A 24,122-nucleotide genomic window follows, 5' to 3' on the forward strand; every position below is an offset into this window, starting at 1 on the left:
TAGCCTTGGCTGTCCTGGAACTCACTTTGTAGACCAGGCTGGCCTCGAACTCAGAAATCCGCCTGCCTCTGCCTCCCGAGTGCTGGGATTAAAGGCGTGCGCCACCACGCCCGGCTGCATGCTGATTTCATGCACCATTTGTGTGCCTGTTGATTGAGGAGGCCAGAGAGGACATCAGATCCCCTAGAGCTGGAGTTACAGTTGTAAGCCACTGTGTGGGTGCTGAGAGCCAAACCTGGGTCCTTGGCAAGAGCAGTCAGTGCTCTTAAGTACTGAGCCTTCTCTCCAGCCTTGTAAAGTAACAACAACAAACCTCCCCCCATACACCCCTTAATTTTTGTTGTTGTTGTTTTGTTTTCTAAACAAGGTCTCACCATGTATCCCAGGCAAGCATCAAATTCAAAATTCTCCTGCCTCAGCCTCCCGAGTATAAGGTCTACAGATGTGCACCACCACGGCCTGTAGAAAGGAGTGAGGCAGAACGGGTTTCTTTGCCTTGGTGACCGGTTCATGCCTTGGTGGACACTTGTGTTGCTTTCTTCTTCACTGATCTTTTGACGGAAGAAGGAAGATGGTGGCAGTGTACATCCAGTGCAGATACAGTGATACTGTGGAACCAGCTTCTAATCCAGTGATACACTCACCTACAAGGTGGATACTAGGGAATGCTTACATTACCCAACACCCTGCAGCACCGTATGAGCGGTAAGCCCCAGCTCTGGGCAAGAAAGTCAAGGCCAAGAAAATGACCTGGAATTAGGGTCTGCAAAGGTTATGCCTCTGGGTACGCAGAGGTAGGTGCCCCATGAGTGTTTAACTGAGTGCTCTCATGCAGGTGGCCTTTGTTCACAACTCCCCAAACCTGGAGAGCACCCCTTTCTGAAACCGGAAAACAGCTTGCAAGGGCCAGTGAGATGGTTCAGTGGGTGAATGCCCTTACTACTTTACCTGGTGACCTGAGTTTGAACCTAGGATCTCACGCAAAGGTGGAAGACAAGAACAGGCTCCGCAAAGTTGTCCTCTGGCCTCCGCCCCACCCTACCCCTCCCTGGCCCTCAGACACACGCACACGCTGCTAATGAGTCACAAGTGCATAGGGAGTCCTTTTAACAAAGAAAAACAGATGTGATATAGTTAAGTGCTATCATACTTTATACAGTAAAAATAAGCTGTAGATAAACAAAAGCCTAGGACAGATCTTAGGAGAAGCCACACAGTGCAGAATGCATACTACTTAATTCCACTCAGAAAGTTCAAAAATAGTCTAAAGGGACTCTCTGTTTAAGGCACCAGCGCTGGGGTTGGTTGGTTGGTTGGTTGGTTGGCTTTGGTTTTGATTTTTAATGGAAAAGAATTCCCTAAAGTCACATAGTGGCCTCTCCTGGGGATATGGGTGGCAGGAGCTCAAGACTGGGAAAGGGCATGCCCTCGGGAGGGATGTAAGAGGATGCTGACCCCTGACCCACAAGGAGAGCCTGTGGGCACTAATTTAATAGCAACTTGTTGGAGTTTATGCATCCTTAAGAGTCATCATATCATACAATAAAATAGCTTTCAAATTGTGATTCTCCTGGGGGGGGGGAATTATAGAAGGTCATATGACATAATTGTATAACCAGAGTTCTAGCTGTGTTGACTGAGGTAAGAAAGCCCCAGTTGGCCCAGCTTGGAGAGTGCTGTGGGTGACCTGTGTCCTAGCTTCCTCGTCACTGTGCTCCTGGGCTTTGTGGGTCAGGAATGGAGACCTCCGTAGGAGCTAGCCAACATGTACAGTCCACTGGGGCCCTGTGGCAGCATGGACAACTCCAGGACACTCCCCTGTGCTCCGCTTCTGCCTTCATTGTGGTCACATGCACTATGTGAGACATGGAGAAACAAGTAGGGCGCTCTAACTCCTAGAAGGAGCTCCAGGCGGCCCTGATGCCAATAGATGCTTTGCTTGAGTTGTCATAGAGAGTGAAGTTAAGAAGAGCAAATATAGCCAGGCGGTGGTGGCGCATGCCTTTAATCCTAGAACTTGGGAGGCAGAGGCAGGCAGATTTCTGAGTTCGAGGCCAGCCTGGTCTACAAAGTGAGTACCAGGACAGCCAGGGCTACACAGAGAAACCCTGTCTTGAAAAAAAACAGAAAAAAAAAAAAGAAGAAGAGGAGCAAATATAATTATATATATTATAGATATAGATGTAGATATAGATATAAATATATATATATATATCATTTCAAGACAGGATTTCTCTATAGCCTTGGCTGTCCCTGGAACTCACTCTGTAGATCAGGCTGGCCTTGAACTCACAGAGGTCCACCTGCCTCTGCTGGGATTAAAGGTGTGAGAAACCACCACTGCCAGGCATCATCTGGAGCTTTTAAATGAAATTAATGAATAGCTTTTCTTCTCAGTGCCCCTCATACATCCCAGTCTGTGGTGACTCTGTGAGCAGACTGTCACCTGGAAGTCCTGACTTGGTTAAGATGTGTAACAGGTAAAGTGGCCACAACCCACGTAGGAAGTAAAGTAGACAGTGTGGCTAGTTGGAAAGCACAGGTAAGAAGTTCATCACTGCAAGTGCATTAGGTCAGAGTCTACATGTGAGGGGGAAGCTGTTAGCCATTTTACTCTCCTCAGGGTGGTGCTCAGCCTGTGGGATGTGACCCTTTGGGAGTTGAACAACCCTTTCACAGGGGTCACCGAAGACCATCGAAAATCACACATTTGTATTACGACTCACAGCAGTAGCACAATTGCAGTGATGAATTAGCAAAGAAAAGAACTTTATGGTTGGGGGTCACCACAGTGCGGGCAGGCATGTATTAGGGGTCACCACAGTGCGGGCGAGTATTAGGGGCAGACCACAGTGAGGATGTGTATTAGGGGTCACCACAGTGCGGGCATGTATTAGGGGTCACCACAGTGCGGGTGTGTATTAGGGGCCGACGCATTGGAGGATTGAGAACAGCTGCTCTAGAGTTTTGGCCTGTGCTGTGCACACTTGCCGACCTCGGCTCGGTGTCTGCCAACCTTGGCTCGGTGTCTGCCAACCTTGGCTCGGCCGCTGTAAGGTGGGAGTGAACTTCCTGCTGGCTTTGCTCTGCTTGCCACCGGCTCTGCTTTATCTTCTGATTGCTCCTCTTTCAGGGCCTGACTTTCCAGGAGGTAGAGAACTTCTTCACTTTCCTGAAGAACATTAATGACGTGGACACTGCACTAAGCTTTTACCACATGGCTGGAGCATCTCTTGATAAAGGTACAGAAACCTGGGAGTTTCTTTTTTGAAATTCTATGCGTTACTCCGTATCTGAGTACCTCACCTGAAAATGACAGATTTTCTTGCATTTTGTTTGTTCTGTTTGTTTTGAGACTGGGTGTCTGTGTGTAGCCCTGGCTGTCCTGGAACTCAATCTGTAGACCAAACTGACCTTAGACTCAGAAATCTGCCTGCTTCTGCCTCCCTCCCGAGTGCTGGGATTGAAGATGTGCAGCATCCCCAGTGGTTTGTTCTCTTGTCACACAGAGATGCCAAGTTCAGCACATCCATCTGACTGTGCTGCAGACAGGGCAGAGCCATGTGATTGATTAGCCTGCATACAGGCATGAAGTAAGGCGGAGCTGCAGAACCACTCTGAGCCATCAGAGTCAGGATGTGTGTAAGGAGAAGCCAGGAGCACTTGGCATTGGGGTCTTTGATGAAGGAATGGTCTGGTTAGCATCTTTGCTTTCAACCATTAGATATAGATATAGATATTTTAAGAATTGAGAAGGACAAAAGAGTCTTTAAATACTTGCATTCGCCATTTTAGCTGTTTTTCCTCTATCCCAGAATACCCAGATACTCATCTGGGCTCAAGAACTTCTTTTACAGCTGTTTATGGTGTGATAAACTCCTGTTACGTTTAGGCTGTTTGAGATGCGGGTGCTGTGATGCATCCTCGCAGATCTGCCCAAAGCAAACAACTGCAGTTTTAGAGGCACAGACTTGCTTGTTCAGCACTTCTCAGGAGATTCCATCAGTTACTTTCTTACGTGAGATGGTAGCTCTAGCTTACATGTGAAATCTGAAAATGAACCAAGCTCTAGAAATCAAAGAGACTGCAGTTGCAACAGGATCCAGGATCTAGGAGTGAGGTAGATGGGGAGACGGGTCAAGGGACTCAAAGTTTGAGTGACATGGAATGGGGGGATCCTAAAGAGCTGATTACTGCTCCATGACTGTAGTTACTAATACTGTATCATATGCTTGGATTTGCTAAGAGAGATGCTTAATGCTGATAACACACACACACACACACACACACACACACACACGTAACTATATAAAGAGAGAGAGATGGTGATTTGGAAGGTTAGCATGATAGCCCATACCTATAAGTAGTACTCAGTAGGCTGAGGCAGGAGGATTATGAATTCAAGACCAGCCTGAGCTATATATCAAGCCCCTGTATAAAATGAAAAAAATAAAGAAAAATAAAGAGACACTTAATTACACTAGTGCAATAATACTTCACAGTATATCACATATCAGCACATCTTGTTGAAGCCCTTAAATCACAATTTATACACATAAATAGCAGTCTTAGGGTTTTACTGTGAACAGATACCATGACCAAGGCAAGTCTTATAAAGGACAACATTTAATTGGGACTGGCTTACAGGTACAGAGGTTCAGTCCATTATCATCAAGGTGGGAGGATGGCAGCATCCAGGCAGGCAGGGTACAGGCAAAGCTGAGAGTTCTACATTGTCATCTGAAGGCTGCTAGCAGAATACTGGCTTCCAGGAAGCTAGGATGAGGGTCTTAAGCCACACCCACAGTGGCACGCCTATTCCAACAGGACCATACCTTCTAATAGTGCCAGCCCCTGGACAGAGCACACACAAACCATCACAGTAGCTATATGTCAGTAAAGCTAGAAAAACAAAAGAAATCACTCTCCTTGTAGCCAGGACTCAGGATTCTTTTTCCATCCCGATCTGGCTGCCTTTTACTTTAAGCCATCCATATAGCTTTTTAAAATAGCATTTGTTTGCTTAAAATAACGCCTCCTCTCATCTCTGTAGAGTCCTTTTGGGGAGCGGTGATGTGGGTGTCATGGGGAAGGAGGGGTTACCATGCCCTTCCTCCCGAATAACCCTCGCTGCGCTGCCGTCTCGCAAGGCGGCCGTAGATAGCATGTGCAAATCCAAGAACGTAAGATTTAAAGCCACAAGGTACAAAAATAGAAATAATAACCACCTCTCAGAGTTTCCGTCCCCCCCTCCCCCAACTAAAGCCAACAGAACCACTTAAAGAAAGCCATGCGGGATGAATCACTATCTGTGTGTAAATTATAGGGTGTACAACACCAAATGATTCAGGGTAGAGGTAACGAAGAGAAACACAACAGAATGATTAAAAAGGTGGGCGGAGTTTCTTTCAAATGACTTTGGGCCTTTCCTGAGTAAGATGGCAGGCCTCTGGTCCTCATGCCCTTACATCTAGAGACCATGCTGGATACTCAGAGCAGGCCTGTGGTGCCTGGTCATTCAAGATGGCTTCTTGGTTTGCTTTCTAAGTTTTACATCGGATCCCCTGAACATATATTGATAAATATCAAAGAGATAGACAGAGCCCAGTTTCATGCTAAGTAACAGAATGAACGACATGCGTTTATCTCTCAGACAGCACTTAGGAGGCTGAGGCAGGCAGATCTCTGAGTTCGAGGCCAGCCTGGTCTACTGCATGATTTTCTGGGCAGCCAGGGCTACACAGAGAAACCTGTCACAGAAGAAAAAAAATGACACAAACAGAAAGCAACAGAAATTTATTCTCTCACAGTTGAATTTTAAAGTCATTGTGCATGAACTTAAATTGTCCATGGACCATGCTCCCTGGAGATGCATCCTTCCTTGTCTGTTCCATGTTCTGGAGGCTGTAGGTGCTCCTTGGCCTTGGATACATAGCTCCTATCTCTGTCCTGACTCTTATGTGGCTCTCCTTTCACTCACTAACTGGGTATCATTGGGCTCTTTCTGTGTGTGGAGACAGGAGTGGAGCCCTGCCTGACATAGGGTGTGGGTGGAGAGGGAGCCACGTAGGGTCAAAGGGCATGCTCTGCCCAGCCTCTTCTAGTTGCTGTCAATCCCAGCGGCCTTTTTTCTTTTGGAAAGGTCAAGACCTTCAGAACCTGATCTCTTCCCAAGGCCTTGGCACCGTTTCTTCCTTGGCTAGTTTAGAGCTTTCAAGCCAACCCTGAAATTGATGGGTGTTTCCCAAGCAATGCTCGATATGGTAATGAGTCCTCCCTTGGCTGCAAAGAAAAGTGGTCTAAATCAGTTTGGAAAATACCAGAGTCGCACATAGATTCTCCCTAAGCGCCACCGGGCTGGCTTTTAATATGCTAATGTTTGTAACTAATCCCCCCCCCCAAGGAGGGTGCAGTTCCCAAGTCCCCAGCCCTGATCTGCTCCCCAGTACCTTCACTACCTTACAGATTAGAGCTCGCCTAAGCAGCTCAAGGCAGCTGACAGGCAGCAGGTGCAGACTGATGGGCACACCATCAGTGGACATGATCCCGTCCTAATACCGGAAGTTTCATGAGGTGGTGGTGGTGGTTGTCTAGTTGTTTTGTTGTATTGTGTTATTATTGTTGTTTGTATGAACCACGTGGTAACAACTCAGATAAGAATGAGGTGTCCCTGGTGATTTCTGACCTCCTGAAGACATGGTCTCCAGGAAAGACTGGATTTCCTCTCTAGGTCATCTCTCATTTTGTACATAAGAACAACCAGGTCTTACTGTGCATGCATAAGTATCACCTCTGACGGGCTGCCTGAGTTATGGAAGCAATCTGCTGAAGACGGTTATGGGAAATTGAACATGACTCTCTCCCTAGCACCTTCCTGTGATGGAACAGTTGGATTCGAGCTGGAGCTTAAGAATGAGCTATGGCCTCTAAATCAGCATGTCTTGTTTTTGCCAGAAAAGTAAAGGGTCTCCAGGTGCCAGAGCCCCGGTGGAAAGCACCCCAGGATGTTAGCATTAGATGTAATCCCTGGGGGGGGTCCACTCATGGGGGCCCAGCACATCACTGCTGGGGTGGTGGGAGGGGCCGCAGGGCTCCAGCTGGGGTGGTGGGAGAGGCCACATCGGTCCACTGTCAGGCAGCAGAGAGATGAACACAGCTGCCCCGGTCGCTTTCTCCCCTTCTGACTTTTTTCTGGTCCAACCTATTGGATCACCTCATCTTCAGAACAGGTCTTCCTCCTCAGTTAAACCTTCTCGCAGACATGCCCAAAGGTGTGTCTCCTAGGTGACTAACTCCAGTAGCGATGACAGTGAAGATTAGCCATCATGTTACAGCCCAGAGTTACGTGCGAATCCAGGTGAAAGTGGCCTAATTTATAATTATCAGATAAATTTAAAGTCAGAGAAAATCTGTCAGATTCCCAAAAGAAAGGGGGGGGGGGCTTTTATTTCCTTGTTAGAAAATTTAAAACTTAATTAGACCTCAGCTAGTGCCTCTCCCGAATCTCATTTGAGCAGCGAGGCGCTGTAGTTGCGCAAAGGAATAGCACAGCGAAAAATCGAGGGCAGCTATAAATAAAGTGTGACCTGAGGAGCCTGGGACTTTCCCAGTCATAAATACTGTGCCCATGGGCCAGCTCTACTTGCTTCTGAGCAATAAAGGCCAGTGCTGCAGCTGAGAGACACCGTTAGTAGCTGGCGACTGGGGTGGTCGAGAGCCTGGGTGCTGCCTCTGGAGCCCCTGCTCAGATCTTTTTGTGAAGTTTTGGTTGGTTTTTTTAGATTTATTTTTATTTTATGTGATCTGAGTATTTTGCTTTTGTGTTATGTCCTGCATGTGTGTCTACACACGACATGCATGTCTGGTGCCTGCAGAGGTTGTGGATTCCCTGGAACTGAAGTTACAGACTGTTGTGATCTGTGGTCTGCCATGTGGGGTTCAGGGATTCGAACTTGGGTCCTAGAACTAGATCCTCTGGAAGAGCTACCAGTACTCTTAACCATTGAACCACCTCTGCAGCCCCTCTGCTCAGACCTTAAGGGGGCTTGTAATCAAGGTTTTCAGTTGTTAGCAGAATCCCATTCATTTCTGTGTGGGGCTGAGTCATCTTTCTCCTGCTGGCTATTGATTCTCCATGGGCCACAGCAAGTCCAGCCATATAACAGTTCACGGTCCAGCCACTCCCTTCTTCTAAAATTGCTACAGTAGATTCCTGTAGAAAGAGGTCAGGAGAGTGACCGGCCTATCACCATTGCCATGTAAACTAACCTAACAGCAGGCGTGTGTTATGTCCTATTCAAAGGCCTGCCTCCATTAAACAAGATGGAGATGCTGGGGTACCTCAGCAGTCTGTGTGCCACACCAACCAGTAATTCCAGATATAGCCCTGGCTGTCCTGGAACTCACTCTGTAGACCAGGCTGGCCTCAACCTCAGAAATCCACCTGCCTCTGCCTCCCAAGTGCTAGGATTAAAGATGTGCATCACCACAGCCCAGCTAGTTTTATCCATTTTTTAGACTTTAAAAAATATGGGTATGGGACACATATAAGGAAAGAGAGGTGTGTGTGTGTGTGTGTGTGTGTGTGTGTGTGTGTAAGCCCACAGAGGTCAAAAGACTGAACCTGGGTCCTCTGGGGAGCAGTACACACTCCTAACTGCTGAGCCAGCTCCCCAGCCCCTCGTTTCTTCTCTGTAGGCTCCCTGAGATATGGACATTGTAACTGACTGATGCTATTAGATCATTAAAAAGGAAAAGAAACAACTTGGCTGTCATAAAGTTTTAGGAGTGGAAGGGAGTTTAGAAATCGTTTTGATTAAACTCCTACTTTATTGTTCCTAACCAACAGTAAAGTCATTTGCTATGGAGGAAAATGACTTGCCCAGATCACAGCTAGTGTGGTACAAACCAGGGCAGAAGCTGAGGGTCGGAACTTCACACCTGTGTTGTCAGTAATGATGGTGATCAGAGTGAGCTGGGATATTAGAAAAGAGACTCCAGGCTGGGCGGTGGTGGTGCGAGCCTTTAATCCCAGCACTCAGGAGGCAGAGGCAGGCAGATCTCTGAGGCCAGCCTGGTCTACAGAGTGAGTTCCAGGATAGCCAGAACTACGCAGAGAAGTCCTGTCTCGGAAAACCATAAAAAGGAAAGTGAGAAGGAAGGGAAAGATGCCAGGCTGGAGAAACTGCTCCTCTCTTCCAGCACCCGTGTGGTCGCTCGCAAGCATCTGTAACTCTAGTTCCAGGGGATCTGACACCGTCTTCTGGCCTCCTTAGGCACAGGCATGCACATGATAAGCACATATGCAGGTAAAACACACCTATAGTAATGCAAGATGTTTAGTTTTTTTAAAAGATGTTCAACACTTTTATGTGACAACAGAAAGAGAAGAAAATTCAAAGCAAGGCTCCTGCAGACAGCCTAGGCGGACCGTAGAGGTAGGAGTGTTACAGACATGCAGGGGGAGGGGATTAGAACTTAAAGGAGCTTCAGTTGATAAACTCTGGCAGCTCGTGAAAAGCAGGCAGGCAGTCCCCTGCCCCCTGCTCATCCCTGTATGTTGTAAAAACCTTGTTCTATGAAGGAAATGCTGACCAGTATCCCACTGTCTTAAGATAAAGTCATCAATTTTTAAAGTAAAATTACTCAGTGTAGGCAAGGAAGCTCAAAATCTAAAATAAATGTTTGCTTCATGAGGGATTTTCCATGCAAAGACCTGATTTATTTTCTCAAATTTAAAATCACTCAGCATTCTAAAGATTGACTCTGCCTTGATCACATCACTGTGCATATATGATGGGTTTGTAAAACTCATAGGCACCCTGAGGAGGAGAGATGCCTTAGAGAGTCATGACTACTGGTTGGAGACTGGGAGGAACGTAAGCTGCCAGCACTCAAGTCAGCCCACATTATAGTCCACTGCGGAACAGACCAGAAAAGAAAGGTGACAAGAAGTATGGGTCAACATGATGGTGCAGCAGATGAGGGCACTTGCTGTAAAGCCTGATGACATGAGTTCGATCCCTACCACCCACACAGTAGAAAAGAGAGAAGCAATTCCTACAAGTTGTCCTTCAGCCTCTGTACACACACACACATACACACACACACACACGAAATACATGCTTTTTAAAAAATCTTTTAGGTACTGGAGACATGGCTCAGCAATAAAGAGAATGTAAAAATCTTGCAGGGGACCTGGGTTTGATTCCCAGAACCCAAAATTAAGAGGCTCACTACTGCCTGAAACTCCAGCTCCAAAGCTATCTGATGCCTTTGGCCTCTGAAGGCATGTGCACACACACACACACACACCCTATCTGCTTCCTGGAGACTTCAAGGTTTACTACCATGAGCAGCCTATGAAAATAAGTGAGAGTCTTTCAGGTAATTTCAACACACTGAATTATAACGTGTCTATAGCCATTGGTGTTAGCCTTCACTGGAGCAAGCATCACAGTCCATCAAGAATACAGTGTTATACAGAAGGAGCCCTCCTGCAGATAAAGGGTAGAAGAGAGCAGGAGCAAAGCACAGGATACAGCCATCTCCAGGATGCTGCTACAGCCATCCTGTCCTGGGAGGCTCACTCTGCAGCTGCTCCGGGATGCTGTTTGTGTTCTGGGATGGAATTATTTTTCAGCCGAGGTGCTAAATGAGCCTTTTCAGGGAAAGAGGGAAAGAAGAAGAGAGTCTTTTATGTGCATGTGTCTGAGAGAGGTACTGCTGGTGGCCTCTCAGGGGTAAAGGCACCACTGCACACAGCTGAGAGCAAGACCTCCGCTCCTACACCGTCAGAATTTTGAAATAAGTGAAGAAGGCATTACCTAACCAGAAATAATTTTCTAACCAGGCTTAGTGGCTCACAACTTTTAATACCAGGGCCCCGAAGGCTGAGGCAAGCCAGGCAGTGTAGGCCTTTAATCCCAGCACTAGGGGAAGTAGCAGCCAGTGGATCTCTGGGAGTTCAAGACAGCCTGGACTACAGAGTGAGTTCCAGGATAGCTAGAGTGCTTGTGTGGCTCGTGTGGCTTAGCACACCAGGTATTTCTTCTCCTTAGCAGGGGTTCTACACTGGAACTGTCTCTGGTATGTCTGTCCTGTAGCCTTTAGGCTGAAAACATTAACTGCCTAATGGCGCTCATAGACACACTTGTCTGGAGCCAGGCAGGGTGGGACATGCCTATGGTCACAGGACTCGGAAGGCTAAGGTAGGCAGTTCATGGAGCCCAACAGCACATCTTTAAAAAATAAAATAAAATAAACTCCTTCCATTCTTAGACACGATGTGATAGGATTTTCAGTGAAGCTAAGCACAGCACTGTACAATGCAATAAACCTTACAATTAAGTTAGCCCGAGCCAGTTTAAGCAAGGAGCCCATTGTGGCTCATCTGAGCTGCACTTGGTTTTGGTAGGTAGCACTTAGTGTCAGCTAGGGGATGGGGCCAACTGTGTCATCTCTGACAGGCAGGCCGCCTGATCACACAGAGGTTGTCAGCAGCCTGTACCACACAGAGCCAGTACCACGCAGAGCAGGCATTGTCCTCTTGCTGCGAAGGCTCTGGCTGTGTTGCTCTTAGTTCTCCTGAATCTTAGTTCTTTCCCCACCAGTCACCCCAAAACTGTGTCAGAATGTGTGTGTGTGTGTTCCAGCTGCCAGAGTGGCTTAGAAGTTACAAAACAGAAAGAAAAAAAAAAAAAAAAAACACATGCAAGAAAGGACCCCCCTCTTCCCCTCCCCCCACTCCCTTCCCCCTACTCCCTATCCCCCCCCTCCATGTAGAAGCAAGCCTTCCCAGGGCTAAAGCAGCGCCCCCTCCCCCCACCTCACCTTGGCAAGCACAAGCCAGCTTTTTAATTTTCTCCCCTGCAGTCCAGTAGGGCATGACTGACTAATCACATGACAGACCAGCTCAGGACATCACCATAACCCCCAGGGTCACCTTTCCACACTCCTTCACAGGGGGAAGAGACAAGCAGCTCTAACTGGGTCGCATGGAGAACAGCGCCCGCCCCTCACCCTGGGCCACCTCTGTGACTTGTGCTTTTCATGAGGTTGTTGTCCTCCTACACATTTTTAGTTGTCACTTCAGTTGTCAACGTGCGTTCCAAGGGCACAACGTGTGACCCTCACTGCAGAACACAGATCCGTGGTCTGTTATGTACTGCCTCCCCCCAGTCCTGGCTGTCACTCATCCCTGACACAAAGCACTGAGGGTGCCCTAGCTTGGCTTTTCTTTTATCTGGACTCTGTCCCTTTAGGATGACAGAGGCGGAAAGGAACTGGTACCATCCAGGTGAGAGGCTGAGTGGGTATAGGGAAAGAACAGTGGAATATGTAGGCCCTGCAACCACTAGCTTTGTGACCCTGGCAAGTCACTTAAGTCCCCTGGGTCTCTCATCGTCTCTGTGTCTTCTGGCTCTAAGAGCCTGTGGTTTTATGTGGACCTGTGAGTTTTATCATTCTGAGTGGCCTGAGTGGCCATTGCATGGTAAGTTTTATGTAACCTAATTTCTGACATATTATTTTATCACAGAAACTTAGCATGAGTCTTTCCACCGTTGAAGTGACCAGTCATGGACCACACCAGATGCACCTGGCTCAGTTCAGACGCTGCCCGGAACAAAGGGCAGCAGATTTTGAGTGGCAGGATTCTGCCGAATCTCCCCCATCCCAACCTTAAGTGGATGTAGGTCCCTGGGAAAATGAGTAGAAAGGTCACCTGTGATCCTTGGGAACCTAAGCTGTCTCTTTCCTGGGACCTTCTATTCCAGCACTCAGGAGGCAGAGGCAGAAGGATCTCTGTGAGTTCAGGCCAGCTGGAGCCGTACAATGAAACCCTGTCTAGGAAAATAAATGAATAAAAATGAAAAGGTGTAAGGATTTCTCCGCCATCATGCAAGCAGTCAGTTCTGCCTGGATACCCTGCCTGTTCTTTCTCTTTCATTGTGATGTCTCTCCTGGAGCTAGCATCAGGTCTAGTACCAGTGGGTTGGGGTCTCCATCTCTGAGGCTGCCCGTTGCCTTCAGACACTAGTCACAGCCCCAGGTTGTCTTATCTGAGCTTCTTTCTGTCCAGCCAGCTCCTGATGGGATGGGGTTCACTTGATTTGTGAGAGACTCAAAGTACTGGAGCAAGCACTTGGGTTTATTGGCTTATCGTAAAGGTTACAGATACGTCGGGAGAGGTCGGGGAGGAGCCCAGAACTTCTGTACCCGCCCAGGGCACACCATCCTCCAGGAACCTCTATGTGCCAACAGACTGGAAGCTTGCCAAAGCCTGTGCTCCAAGGATCTTAGAGGGCATCAGTACACAGCATGACTGGTTGGCCCCTTAGCCTTTGGTGACCAACTCAACAGGTTAGAGGGCAGAGCTGGAAAACCCCAACCAGACTTGGTCTTTCCTGTGATCCACAGTCCTCTTGAACCTGCCTATATGCTGTCAGCTCAGTCATCTCAGGAACACAAAGAAAGATATACTTTGGCAATCGCAAGGATATTAGGACTTCTATGTCAAAACAGAACCAAAAAATCCCCCAGAAGACTATATTAGTTACTTGTTCAATCCATGTGACAAAATACTTGCCTAAAGAAACCTAAGAGGGCCGGAAAGTGGTGGCACATGCCTTTAATCCCAGCACTTGGGAGGCAGAGGCAGGTGGATTTCTGAGTTCAAGGCCAGCCTGGTCTACAGAGTGAGTTCCAGGATAGCCAGGGCTACACAGAGAAGCCATGTCTCAGAAAAGAAAAAAGAAAAAGAAAAAAGAAAAAAGAAACCTAAGAGGATGGAGAGATGGCCAGTGGTATCACTTGCTGTGTGAGCACCAGGACTTGGGCTTTAATTTGGCTGGGCATGGCCAGGCATACACCTTCCGCCCTAGGACTGTGGGGGGCAGCGGCAGCATTGCTGGGGCTTGCTGGCTGCCATCCTGGCTCCAGGTTCAGTGAGCAACCCTGCCTCCGGAGCAGAAGGAGAGTAACAGAGCAGAGCATTCACCGTGCACAAGCCACATTCCCTCTCCATACCCAGGAGAGGGAAAGGCATTGAAGGAAGAAAGGGAGAGTTGGCTTGGGTGCAGCCTGGAGGTAAAATGTGTCGGGGCCGGAAAGTCATGGTGGCAGGAGGCAGCATCGGCTCCACAGCCAGGAAGAAGAGAGGGATGGATCTCTATGCCCAGTTCACAGTGTCCTTGTTATCCAGTCCAGGTCCCCAGCCCGTGGAATTATACCAACCACATTTGGTGCGAGCATCTGCACAGACATGAAGTGGGGGCAGGGTTCCATGGTGATTATAAGTACCATCAGGTTGCCAGGGGAAATTATCCATCACAGAAGACCCAAGCATGTGTTTCAGAATCACAGTCACCAAATAGGAGAGGCCAAAGTTGGAGTACCAACAGTTCTGCACAGGAATGCTGAGGTCCAGGGGTAAGGGGTTAGGGAAGCCCTCTTCACTGTGGTTTAATTACAGCTTTGTGAGTTAGAGATGTTGGAGACGGAGACATTGTGAATGAGCCTACTCTTGGGAGCGGCTGTCAGGCGCTTGGCCTGTAATCCACTGTCATCCCACCAGTCCCCACAGTTCCCAGTTTGGCAGTTTCCCTGCTAGTTGGTTTGTTCTGGGCTTCTCTGTTTCATACCCTGGGGTCCTCTCCAAGGACCTTTTCGCTATGAAAAGGGCACCCCAGCAAGTCTGTTCCCATCCCCAAGAGTCACAGTGACTTAGCAGCCCTGGTAGTCCACAGGCCACCAGTGTCCCCTCCAGGTGGGATGGGGCATAATCTATCCCTGCCACTTGAGGGGTGGCATTCATAATGATGTTCTTGCTGTAGTCTCTAGGAGTCCCCATTCTACAAGCACTTAATACCAGCCTAATGAGCTGCTCGGTGGAAACTGTCAAGAGCTCTCTCTCACTGACATGCCTGGATATTGCTTACTGGTTTATTGGAGCAGAGTGCTGTCGTGGGGAGAAAAATGAGTCTGAGAGTCGCAAGAGGACTGGCCAGGCATTCTACCTGAGAGAGCAGGAGCCTCAGGAGAGAGCAACAAGGCAGTTAGAGCAGTTAAAACATGAGATTGATGTGGCCTGCAGCAAACGGTATGGCCAGCAGAAAGCACACTCCTGCCACGTGAGGTTCTCGGATCCTTCTCGGGACTCGTCTGCGGCCGTGGAAAGAAGTTCGGCAGATAGCAGTGTCTGAGAACACCCACTTCTCCACCCTCATTCTGTCCTCCCCAAGAGATTCCCCCAAAGTCAACTGAGTTTCCTTAGGAGATCTCCTCTTTCGAGGAGTGTGAAGAGCAGCTTCTTCTCCTTGCAAATTGCTTTTGAGGACAGCCTCCTCCCCCCTCGCCCCCCTCCTCCCCCCTCTTTCCCCTCCACGCAGTGAAATTAGCAGTGATTAGTTCTTCCTGCATGGCTCAGTCTCTCAAGCTTGGTACTGTAGTTTTGTTCATCGCTGGCACATGAAAATTTACCACATCTGGTTCTTTTTGTTCCAAAACACAGCAGCCTCTCCTTCACTGTAAGTCACAGGCTGGGAGGGAGGGTGATCTGAAGAGTGGCCCAGGCTGCAGGAAGAAGAGACTAGCTCTTCCCTCCTTGCTAAACAGCTCGGTCCCTCTCAAGCTTGAGGCTTTGGGTACTGAAACAGAGCCCTGCGAGCCCCTCTGCTCTTGCCAGACACTTCCACCCCACGTCCATCCTCACCCTCCCGCTCTGAAATGAACACCAGGGAAGTCCCCGGTGGGCCAAGAACCCCAGCGGCCTCCTTCAGGCATCCTCGGACTTGAATATGAGAGAAGCAAACCCTAAGCCATCAGGCAGATAGCTGTCAGGGTAGAGCCACTCAGAGAACCCTGTCTCCTGACACCCAGCACGGTTCTGCCCCACCATACCTGTGTCTGCTGACCTCGGAGGCCGTGCTGAATATACACAGAGGTGACAGATGCAAGTGAGTAAATTCAGAAAAAAAAATGACAAGGCAGATGGGAACTGATGCTAAAGTGTGAAATAGCAAATGGTGCAGCCATGCATTGATGCTCCACAGAGCTTCTCCGTGTCTAAGCCAAAGGTCGGCCGCACAGCCTACAATTGCAGAAGCAGAACCTGCTCCTTTTCTTTTCTTTTCATCTTTATCTTATGTACACAGATGTATCCCCTGCAAGTATGTGTGTGTACCTGTGTATGCCTGGCACCCGAGGAAGTCAGAGGAAGGCTTCAGATCCCTGGGAATAGAGTTATGGACAGCTGGTTCTGGGAATCAAACCTGCGTCCTTGGCAAGAGCACGAAGTGCCGTTTCCTTAACCACTGAGCCATCTCTCCAGCCCCTTTTGCTTCCTGCAAGTTTTATTTCACTTTGGGCCTGATCTGTAAGCAGTAGCATAATTTATAGGCAATAGGTAGGCCAGGCGTGAGGATAAATGAGAGGGAAGACAGTGGAAATTGCCTAGTTCTTCCTGGCTCGTCTTTCATGGAAAACCAATTCCACATGATTGCTAATATTTCATAGTAAATGTCGGGGGAGGAAAATGGCAGAAGAGAGTTCTCTACAGAGGACAAAAAAAAATTAAAATAAATAAAGGCTGTGTGGTGGTCTAGTAGACCGAGTACCCTGCATCTCAGGGATACAGGTAAAAGAAATGGCTGGAGCAGACCAGGAGGAGGGGGCTAGTGGAGCAAATAGCTCACCATACAGATCCTAGATTGGCTGGGAACTAAGGTGCACCTGCCTCCTGTCGTTGCTCTGCCCCTCCTGTCAGTGCCCCGCCACTCCCACTGCCTGCCACACCCCTCCTGTCAACCTGCTCATTTCCTTGACATTTGTCATCCTGTTATCTGGGGCTGGCGATATGAAGTGGCTGCAGTGCAAGCGTGAGGACAGAGTTCAGATGCCAAGTTCTGATCCACATGAAAAGCAGGACCCACGCAGGGCACGATGGCGCACGTCTTTAATCCCAGTAATCAGGAGGTAGAGGCAGGCAGATCTCTGTGAGTTCAATGCCAGCCTGGTCTACAGAGTGAATTCCAGGACAGCCAGGGCTACACAGAGAATCCCTGTCTCAAAAAAACAAAACCAAACCAAACAAACAAAATACCCTGAGTTGTGGATAAGGGTTAAATTCTCATTTTTCTTTCTTTTTTATTCTTCACTACTGGGCTTTGAGGCTTAAATCCAGGCGTGTCTCGTGTCTCTCAAGTGCCGCATCACTGAGACATGCACAGCCCATTTTGATTGTTGAAGACTGGCTCGATGCCTCTCCTCTGTGGCCTTGAACTATGCTCATGGCTTTGACACAGGTTCTCATTGTGTGGCCCCAGCTGCCCTCAGTGCCTTGATCCTCCTCCCTCACTGTCCTCAGCACTAAAGGAACGGTGTGCTGCCCCCACAGCCGCCCCCACAGCCGGCCTTGCTTTCTCAGATCTGACTGCAGAGTTTGAGTGGTTTAGCCAGCTTCCGGAGAGAGGAGAGGAGATGAGAGATGTCTCTTCAGCTCTAACCCAGCGTTTCCTTCCCTCAGTGACCATGCAGCAAGTGGCCAGGACAGTGGCGAAGGTCGAACTCTCAGACCATGTGTGTGACGTGGTGTTCGCGCTCTTTGACTGCGACGGTGAGTGGGGTCCCGTGGAGTGGAGAGGGTGCACTGGGCCTCGCTGTAGTCCTAGACCCTGTTTGTAGTGGGGCAGTTTTATATGGCAGCATCGCCTCCGCAGCGGTCGGCCCTTGGCATTGTGAGCTTGAGAGTCACCACCCTGGGCCCCAGTCTGTGTTAGCCACGTCTCTGGGTTCATTTTGGGTTTTTGTTTGTTTCTTTGTTCTGTTTTGTTGAGATGGGGGTGTCTCTATATAACCCTGGCTAGCCTGGAACTTACTGTATACACCGTGACTGAGCGCCATGATTAAGGAAGTGTAATAGCACACCCAGGACATTTTCCATTTCCTGTGATTCCACCTTGCCTGTGGGTCTAAATTAGTGACCACATGGGTTTCAAAATGACAGCAGCAATCACATTTGTTCTCCCAAATTGTAACCCTGAGGATCCCCGAAGACATGTCATTTTCTCTAGAAAGTAAAGAAGCAAAAATATTAACACACACACACACAGTTGCCAGTAGATGAGAGCACATGTTTCAATGTCTCTAGAAAGAAGATGGCTGCAGCTCTGTTCTTACAGAACATAGTGGATGCCAGAGCCTGTGTCACGTACTGAGAACAGCGAGAGAAATGAGGGGCAGGGCAGAGCAGGGCAGATCACTGGCTGCTCGTACCAAGGGCAAAGGCTCAGTTCACAGCATCCAGGAGATCTGTCACCTCCTGACCTCCTCGGGTACCAGCCACGCACAGAGTGAATATACACGTAGACGCTATGCACACAGAATTTTTTTAATTAAAAGAAAAGAGATGGGTACAGTCCACCTTGGGAAGGATGTATAAGCCCAGACCAGCAAGGGTTCCAGAGCCAAGGCTAAGGATGAGGAGGATGGCCAGGTAAAGGGCGACAGGGACACCTCCCAGGAGGAAAAGCAGATTGAACTGGAGCCTCGCCACACCCCAAGGGTCCTCATTCCTTGCTACAGAAAGTAGCCACACTGCTCCCCTGCAGCACAGCATCCTCTCTTTGCCCCATTGTTGCGATGTCTCTTCTGCAACCTGGGAGCATTCCAGGAACCAATGCACAAGGTTCATCCATCTCTGTTCCAACACAGACCTGACTTATGCTCTATTCAAAGCATCTGTGGGCTGTGTTTGGAAACAGGGAAGGAGCTGGGTGATTCATCCTGAACTAAGGTTGAGAGTGGCTGAGTGTGTGCTGGGCTGCAGAACCCACAGGGTGTAGGGGCTGGAATTTCTCAGTGGCTTTTATCCCAGAGTCCCCACTGACACCTCTATGTCTCCTCATCCTCCAGGCAATGGGGAGCTGAGCAACAAGGAGTTCGTTTCCATCATGAAGCAGCGGCTGATGAGAGGCCTGGAGAAGCCCAAGGACATGGGTTTCACCCGCCTCATGCAGGCCATGTGGAAATGTGCCCAAGAAACTGCCTGGGACTTTGCTCTGCCCAAATAGTATTCCCACCTCCTGCACCTTAGCACCCTGCAAGCCCTGGAGTGGCCCTTCATGCTGCTGATGCATCGGGAGTGGTGTCCACCTCCCCTTCTTTCTGGGAGTAACCTCTGGGCTCAGTGGGCTTCCCTCTCCACCCTGTCCTGACTGCTAGGCTGTTCTGCTAGGCTCTGAGTCTGCAGTCAGATGGAAGGTCCTAAAACAGTACTGAGGCTTCAAAGTAGAGACCTTAGTTAGTTCCCTTAACAAGTGCCCTGTGGGTCAGTGCAGGAGCCCTCCCAACTCCGGCCAGCCCGGGAGGGAGGCATCTCTGCTCTGCTCTGCTCTGCTCTGCCATCTGTCTCTCGCTGTGGATTTATAGTACCAAGAACACTCCCTGCCATTTTCCTCCTGCTGTTTTTAAGCTGCAAGTTTGGAAATGAGCTGGCAGGCGAAAGGAAGTGTGTGATGAATGATAATGCAGATGACCCTGGCACCCTGAGCTGGCAGGAAGCCTGGCCAGAGGAAGGGTCTGTGTTAGCCACCAGGGGTTCCAGGAAGGCCCTGTGCGCCCCCCCCCCCCCCCAGAATCCTGATTCCAAGTGGCTGCTTAAAGCAGCCTCTGGGACTCTGCTTCACTAGAGCAATGGCTGAGCCCCTGTCCCTGTGTCTCATCCCCTCTCTATGGACCTGCGGAGCCCAGACCCAGCTCAGAGCCTGGCTGCCCTCTGTCTAAGACACTCGTAAAATATCACTTTAATTATAACACTTTGCAGGAAATACCCGCAAGAGCTCTGTGTCCTTTCTTTCTTTTAGGCCTTTCCTCTGGGCCCTTGTTTTTTGTCATCAGCCAGAAACTGATGCTCTCTTGTCACAAGCAACTTGAGGCAGGGACAAAAGGCAAGAGTGCTTGCACATTAGGGTAGCATTGTGCCATCTCCTTTTAAGTGGTGCTTCCATGGACTGTCACACACAGTCCCTGACACAGACCCATGAGCATCCAGTATGTTGGATGTGCATTGAGAACCATAGCAACAGTGTTGTCTGATGGACTCGGCTCCACCACTCAGTGGTGCTGAGCCCGTTCCCCATCTGTTCGTTCATCTGTGAAATGATAGATTGAGCTGAATGAGCCCGAAGTTCCCTCCTATGAGCCTCTGCTTCAGCTCTCCAGAACCTCCAGGATCTGCCTCAGCGTGGGACTCCACCCTGACTCGGAACACAGCCGGGGGTTATTGGGCAGCAAGAGAGCTGGGGCCTCTGCCCACACCTGCACAGGAAAGCAGAGGTGGGCACTTCCTCTAGGGCCTCCCTTCCACGAGGCCGGCTTTGCTCTCTGCTGAGACAGCTGCTTCGGGCCTTGTAGGTGCCCTGTCTTCACCACTCTGCCTGGAGTCTTAAGTGCAGGCTTTGCTGTGCTGGGTGCTCTAAGCCTGAGGCATCAGTGCAGTGTAAGTGTGTCTTAAATACGACCCAATAATCCCTGCTCACCCTCTCCCCCATTTCCATTCTCCAGAAAGCCATCCACAGGCTGGGTGGGACATTTACTTCTCCCCACAAGAACTCTTCAGGGGAGCGGCTGGGCTTCCTTAACCTGAGGTTCACTGTTATCCTAGGAGACAAGAAGAGGAAGCTTAGAAACTGTTGCTAAGGGCAACTTAAGAATGCTCCATGATTAAAAAAAAAAATTTTTTTTTTCAATTGCTTCTAGTGCCCCACCTTGTTTCTGCTATGGCTGAAGCACATACTCTAGGGAAAGGAGGAAAGGAGAAAAGGAGAGATGTGGCCAATGGCTGCTGCCACACAGTTAAGAAGGGACTTCATGGGCCACGGAGGCTAGTGCTGGCTCCAGGGTGCAAGCCTCGAACAGACCAAACCCACAGGGGTCATGAGAAGTCAGGCAGGAGCCAAGACTGGCTCAGGTGTGGACTTCCAGTGCCACCTGCTGGCAGAACTGCTCAGTGCAGGAGCCTAACTTGCCAGCAGGGCTGGGTGGCCCAAAGGCATAGCAGAAGAAACTGAGAGGATCCAAGTGCAGGTGAAAGAGAGGGAAATGGTGTATTGCTCTCTGACTTAGAAGATGAATGTTAATGAGTAAATGTATGTTCTTCGAGCTATTCGATGTCACCTTCACTAATCAGCAACTGTAGACGAGGCACTGAGCAAGGTCTTTGAGGAGCATGCGCCGTAAAGAGGAAAACCCGAAGGCGCAACAGATTCTTCATACCGTGAAGCAGCTTTCCATCGGATACCTACGTGTGAGTCCACACACGCTGCCGGCAGAAGAAGTGGGATTGGGGGCGCTTCGGGGTTGATTTGTCGTTTTGAATAGGCCTGTGAGTTGAGTAGAAGGCCCCAAAGATTGAGGAGCAGGAGGACCAAGGGAATGCAGATTCAAAGGCCAGGTCCATCCAGAAAACTGGAGTCCAGGGTTCCTAACGTGGTTTAGGGACTGATTCTGCGTTACAATAGGGAGCCAAGTGTGGCAAGCGTGGTAGCTGGCAGCACATCTGTAATTCCAAAACTAACAGGCAGCGGGGGTCGGGGGGAGGGGGGTGGGTTGGGGTGCAACTTTGGGCAAAAGATCACTTTGAGTTCAAAGCCAACCCAGACTAGATGGTGAAACTCTGTCTCAAAGGAAAGAGTGGGAATGAAGATAACAACCATACAAAGTAACTCAGAAACCATCCATCTGGTGGACATTTGGGATTGGGAGTGTAGCACAGTGGAAGAGTTTGTGTCAGCGTGCCTGAGACCCTGGGTTCCACCACCATCATACTTGAGTCCTCAGAACTGAGTATACTACTGGGTGTGCTGTATATGGAGGCAGCGGCAAGCTCACTGACAGCTGGACCTCAGTATGCATGCTGTCCTGGGTTTGGTTCCTAGCACCATAAAAAAAAAAAAAAGAAAAATTATAAATCTCCATTATTAGGCCTGGCATGGTTGCAAAAGCCTTTTATCCCATCACTGGAGAGGCAGAAGCAGGCAGAGTTCTATGAGTTGAAGGCTGACCTGGTCTGCACAGTGAGTTTCAGAACAGCTGGGGCTATTTAAAGAGACTGTCTCAAATAAATAAATAGATGAATGAGTGAATGAATGAGTAAATAAATGGATGGATGGATGGATGAATACTTCCATTCTTGCAGAAGACAGGCTGACAGTATGCTGTGCACCTGCCACAACAGACTAAGTGGAGAGAGCCACAGGACTGGGGGAATGTCTCAGTGGGTAACATGCTTGCCACGCAGGCCTGACAACCTGAGTTTGGGTTTGGATCCTGAAAACTCAGTAGAATACAAGACTCTAGTTCCAGATGAGCCTCTCCTGGAGGGTGGGAGGTGAAGACAGAAGAACCCTGCAAAGCTCGAGGGACAGTTCCCTTGGCATGTGCAAGCAATGAACAAGAGAGACCCGATCTCAAGGTGGCAGGTGGGATTTGACACCCAAAATTTTCCTTTGACCTCCACATACATGTAATGGAGTATGTGCACCTGAACATAGAGAACACACATGTAAATAAACGTGGGGTTATAGGCATGTACCACCGTGCTCAGTTTTATACAGTGCTGGGGACTGAACCCATGACTTCATGCATGCTAGACAGGACAAGCACCCAACCAACTGAGCCACATCCCTGGTATTAGGAACTTTAAAATGCATAAAATTACCAATAATCAACAGCTTAAAAAATAGTGCTGTAGGTAAAGGTAGGGGAGGGGTGTTGTCTGGGCAGTGGTGACACAAGCCTTTAATCCCCATACTTGAAAGGCAGAGGCGGGCAGATCTCTGAATTAGAGGCCATCCTGGTCTACAGAGTGATTTCCAGGATAGCCAAGGCTACACGAAGAAACCCTATCTCAAAAAACAAAATAATAATAACAATAAATAGTACTGTAAGCAACCCTGTGCCAATAACTGTGAAATTACTATTTTCTCGAACATATCTTACCAGATAGACATAAAGGGAAAATTCAGGTAGCCAAACCACAATATATTTAACCCATAGAAATTATAACAAAAAGTGCCAATCACAGATGGCCTGGTGGGGGAGAAAGGCAGCTATAGGACCCTGTAAATAAGTTAGGACAGTCATATTAATAATTAGCCACTGGGGGCGCTAAGAGGGAAGATGCTGTAATAAACTGCACTGTGTTTACCTTCTTCAGTACTGAAGTTAAAACCCATCATTTTGTACATATACCAGCCAAGCACTGCACATTGGGCTGCACTCCCAGAGGCCAGCCCTGCATTTTTGAATGGTCAGTTTTCTTGCGATGCATTAAGTGGACTTCAGTGGAGTCCACAGTGAGTCATAAGCCCCCCCCTAGAACAGTGGCTCTCAAACATCCTAATGCTGCACCCCTTAATACCATTCCTTGTGGGACCGTGAAAGGCAGCCTGTTTTCTGGTCAAGCTCGCTCTCTCTCTCTCTCTCTCTCTCTCTCTCTCTCTCTCTCTCTCTTTCTCTCTCTCTCCCTCTCTCTCTCNTTTTCAAGACAGGGTTTCTCTGTGTAGCCCTGGCTGTCCTGTCCTGGAACTCACTCTAGACCAGGCTGGCCTCAAACTCAGAAATCCTCCTGCCTCTGCCTCCCAAGTGCTGGGATTATAGGTGTGTGCCACCACTGCCCAGCAAGTTCTTGTTCTCTTACTCTCACCTCTTGCTCTTCTTCTCCCCCTCCCTACTCCTCTCTCTCATTGTGGCCATGGCCGCCCTCTGCTTCCCTCCCTCCTCCCCTCCTCCCTTCTCTCCCTCCTTTTCTACAATAAAGCTCTAAAACCTTGGCGGGAACCACCCAGCACCTTCTCCCCTTGCCCCTTCTCCCTTTGGCCCCAGGGCTAACGTAGCCGCCCCCCCCCCGGCCCCCACTTTGTTCTCAGCTCTTCCTGGACATCCAGCGGAGTCTGGAATGTCAGAGAATGAGAACCTATTGTATCTGACCTCCCGTGAGGCCCAGAGACCCCAGAGCCCGCTCTTTCTCTCTGGTGCCTGAGAGTGTGCCTTCCCCACTCACCTCCAAGCAGGGTCAGGCGGCCTAACACGGCCAGACGCCCTTCCCAAGGTGGTTCTATGGG

At 49.1% G+C, this 24,122-nt stretch overlaps 1 protein-coding gene across 4 annotated transcripts in view; it reads left to right on the forward strand.

Annotated features, from left to right (window-relative positions):
- Micu1 (mitochondrial calcium uptake 1) overlaps nucleotides 1-20,751 on the forward strand; it is a 152,780-nt gene extending 132,029 nt beyond the window's left edge. For 3 of the 4 annotated variants that reach the window (XM_029482629.1, XM_029482631.1, XM_021173987.2), the window contains 3 exons: nucleotides 3,134-3,242; nucleotides 17,525-17,614; nucleotides 18,913-19,070. In XM_029482629.1, coding sequence (XP_029338489.1) covers nucleotides 3,134-3,242; nucleotides 17,525-17,614; nucleotides 18,913-19,070 — 357 coding nt within the window. Of the gene's footprint in view, nucleotides 1-3,133; nucleotides 3,243-17,524; nucleotides 17,615-18,912 lie in introns of all 4 variants that reach the window. The other variant, XM_029482628.1, reaches the window with a different exon arrangement.
- The last annotated feature ends 3,371 nt before the right edge of the window (nucleotides 20,752-24,122 follow it).

Source organism: Mus caroli, chromosome 10, assembly GCF_900094665.2.
Source record: "Mus caroli chromosome 10, CAROLI_EIJ_v1.1, whole genome shotgun sequence".
NCBI lineage: Eukaryota > Metazoa > Chordata > Mammalia > Rodentia > Muridae > Mus > Mus caroli.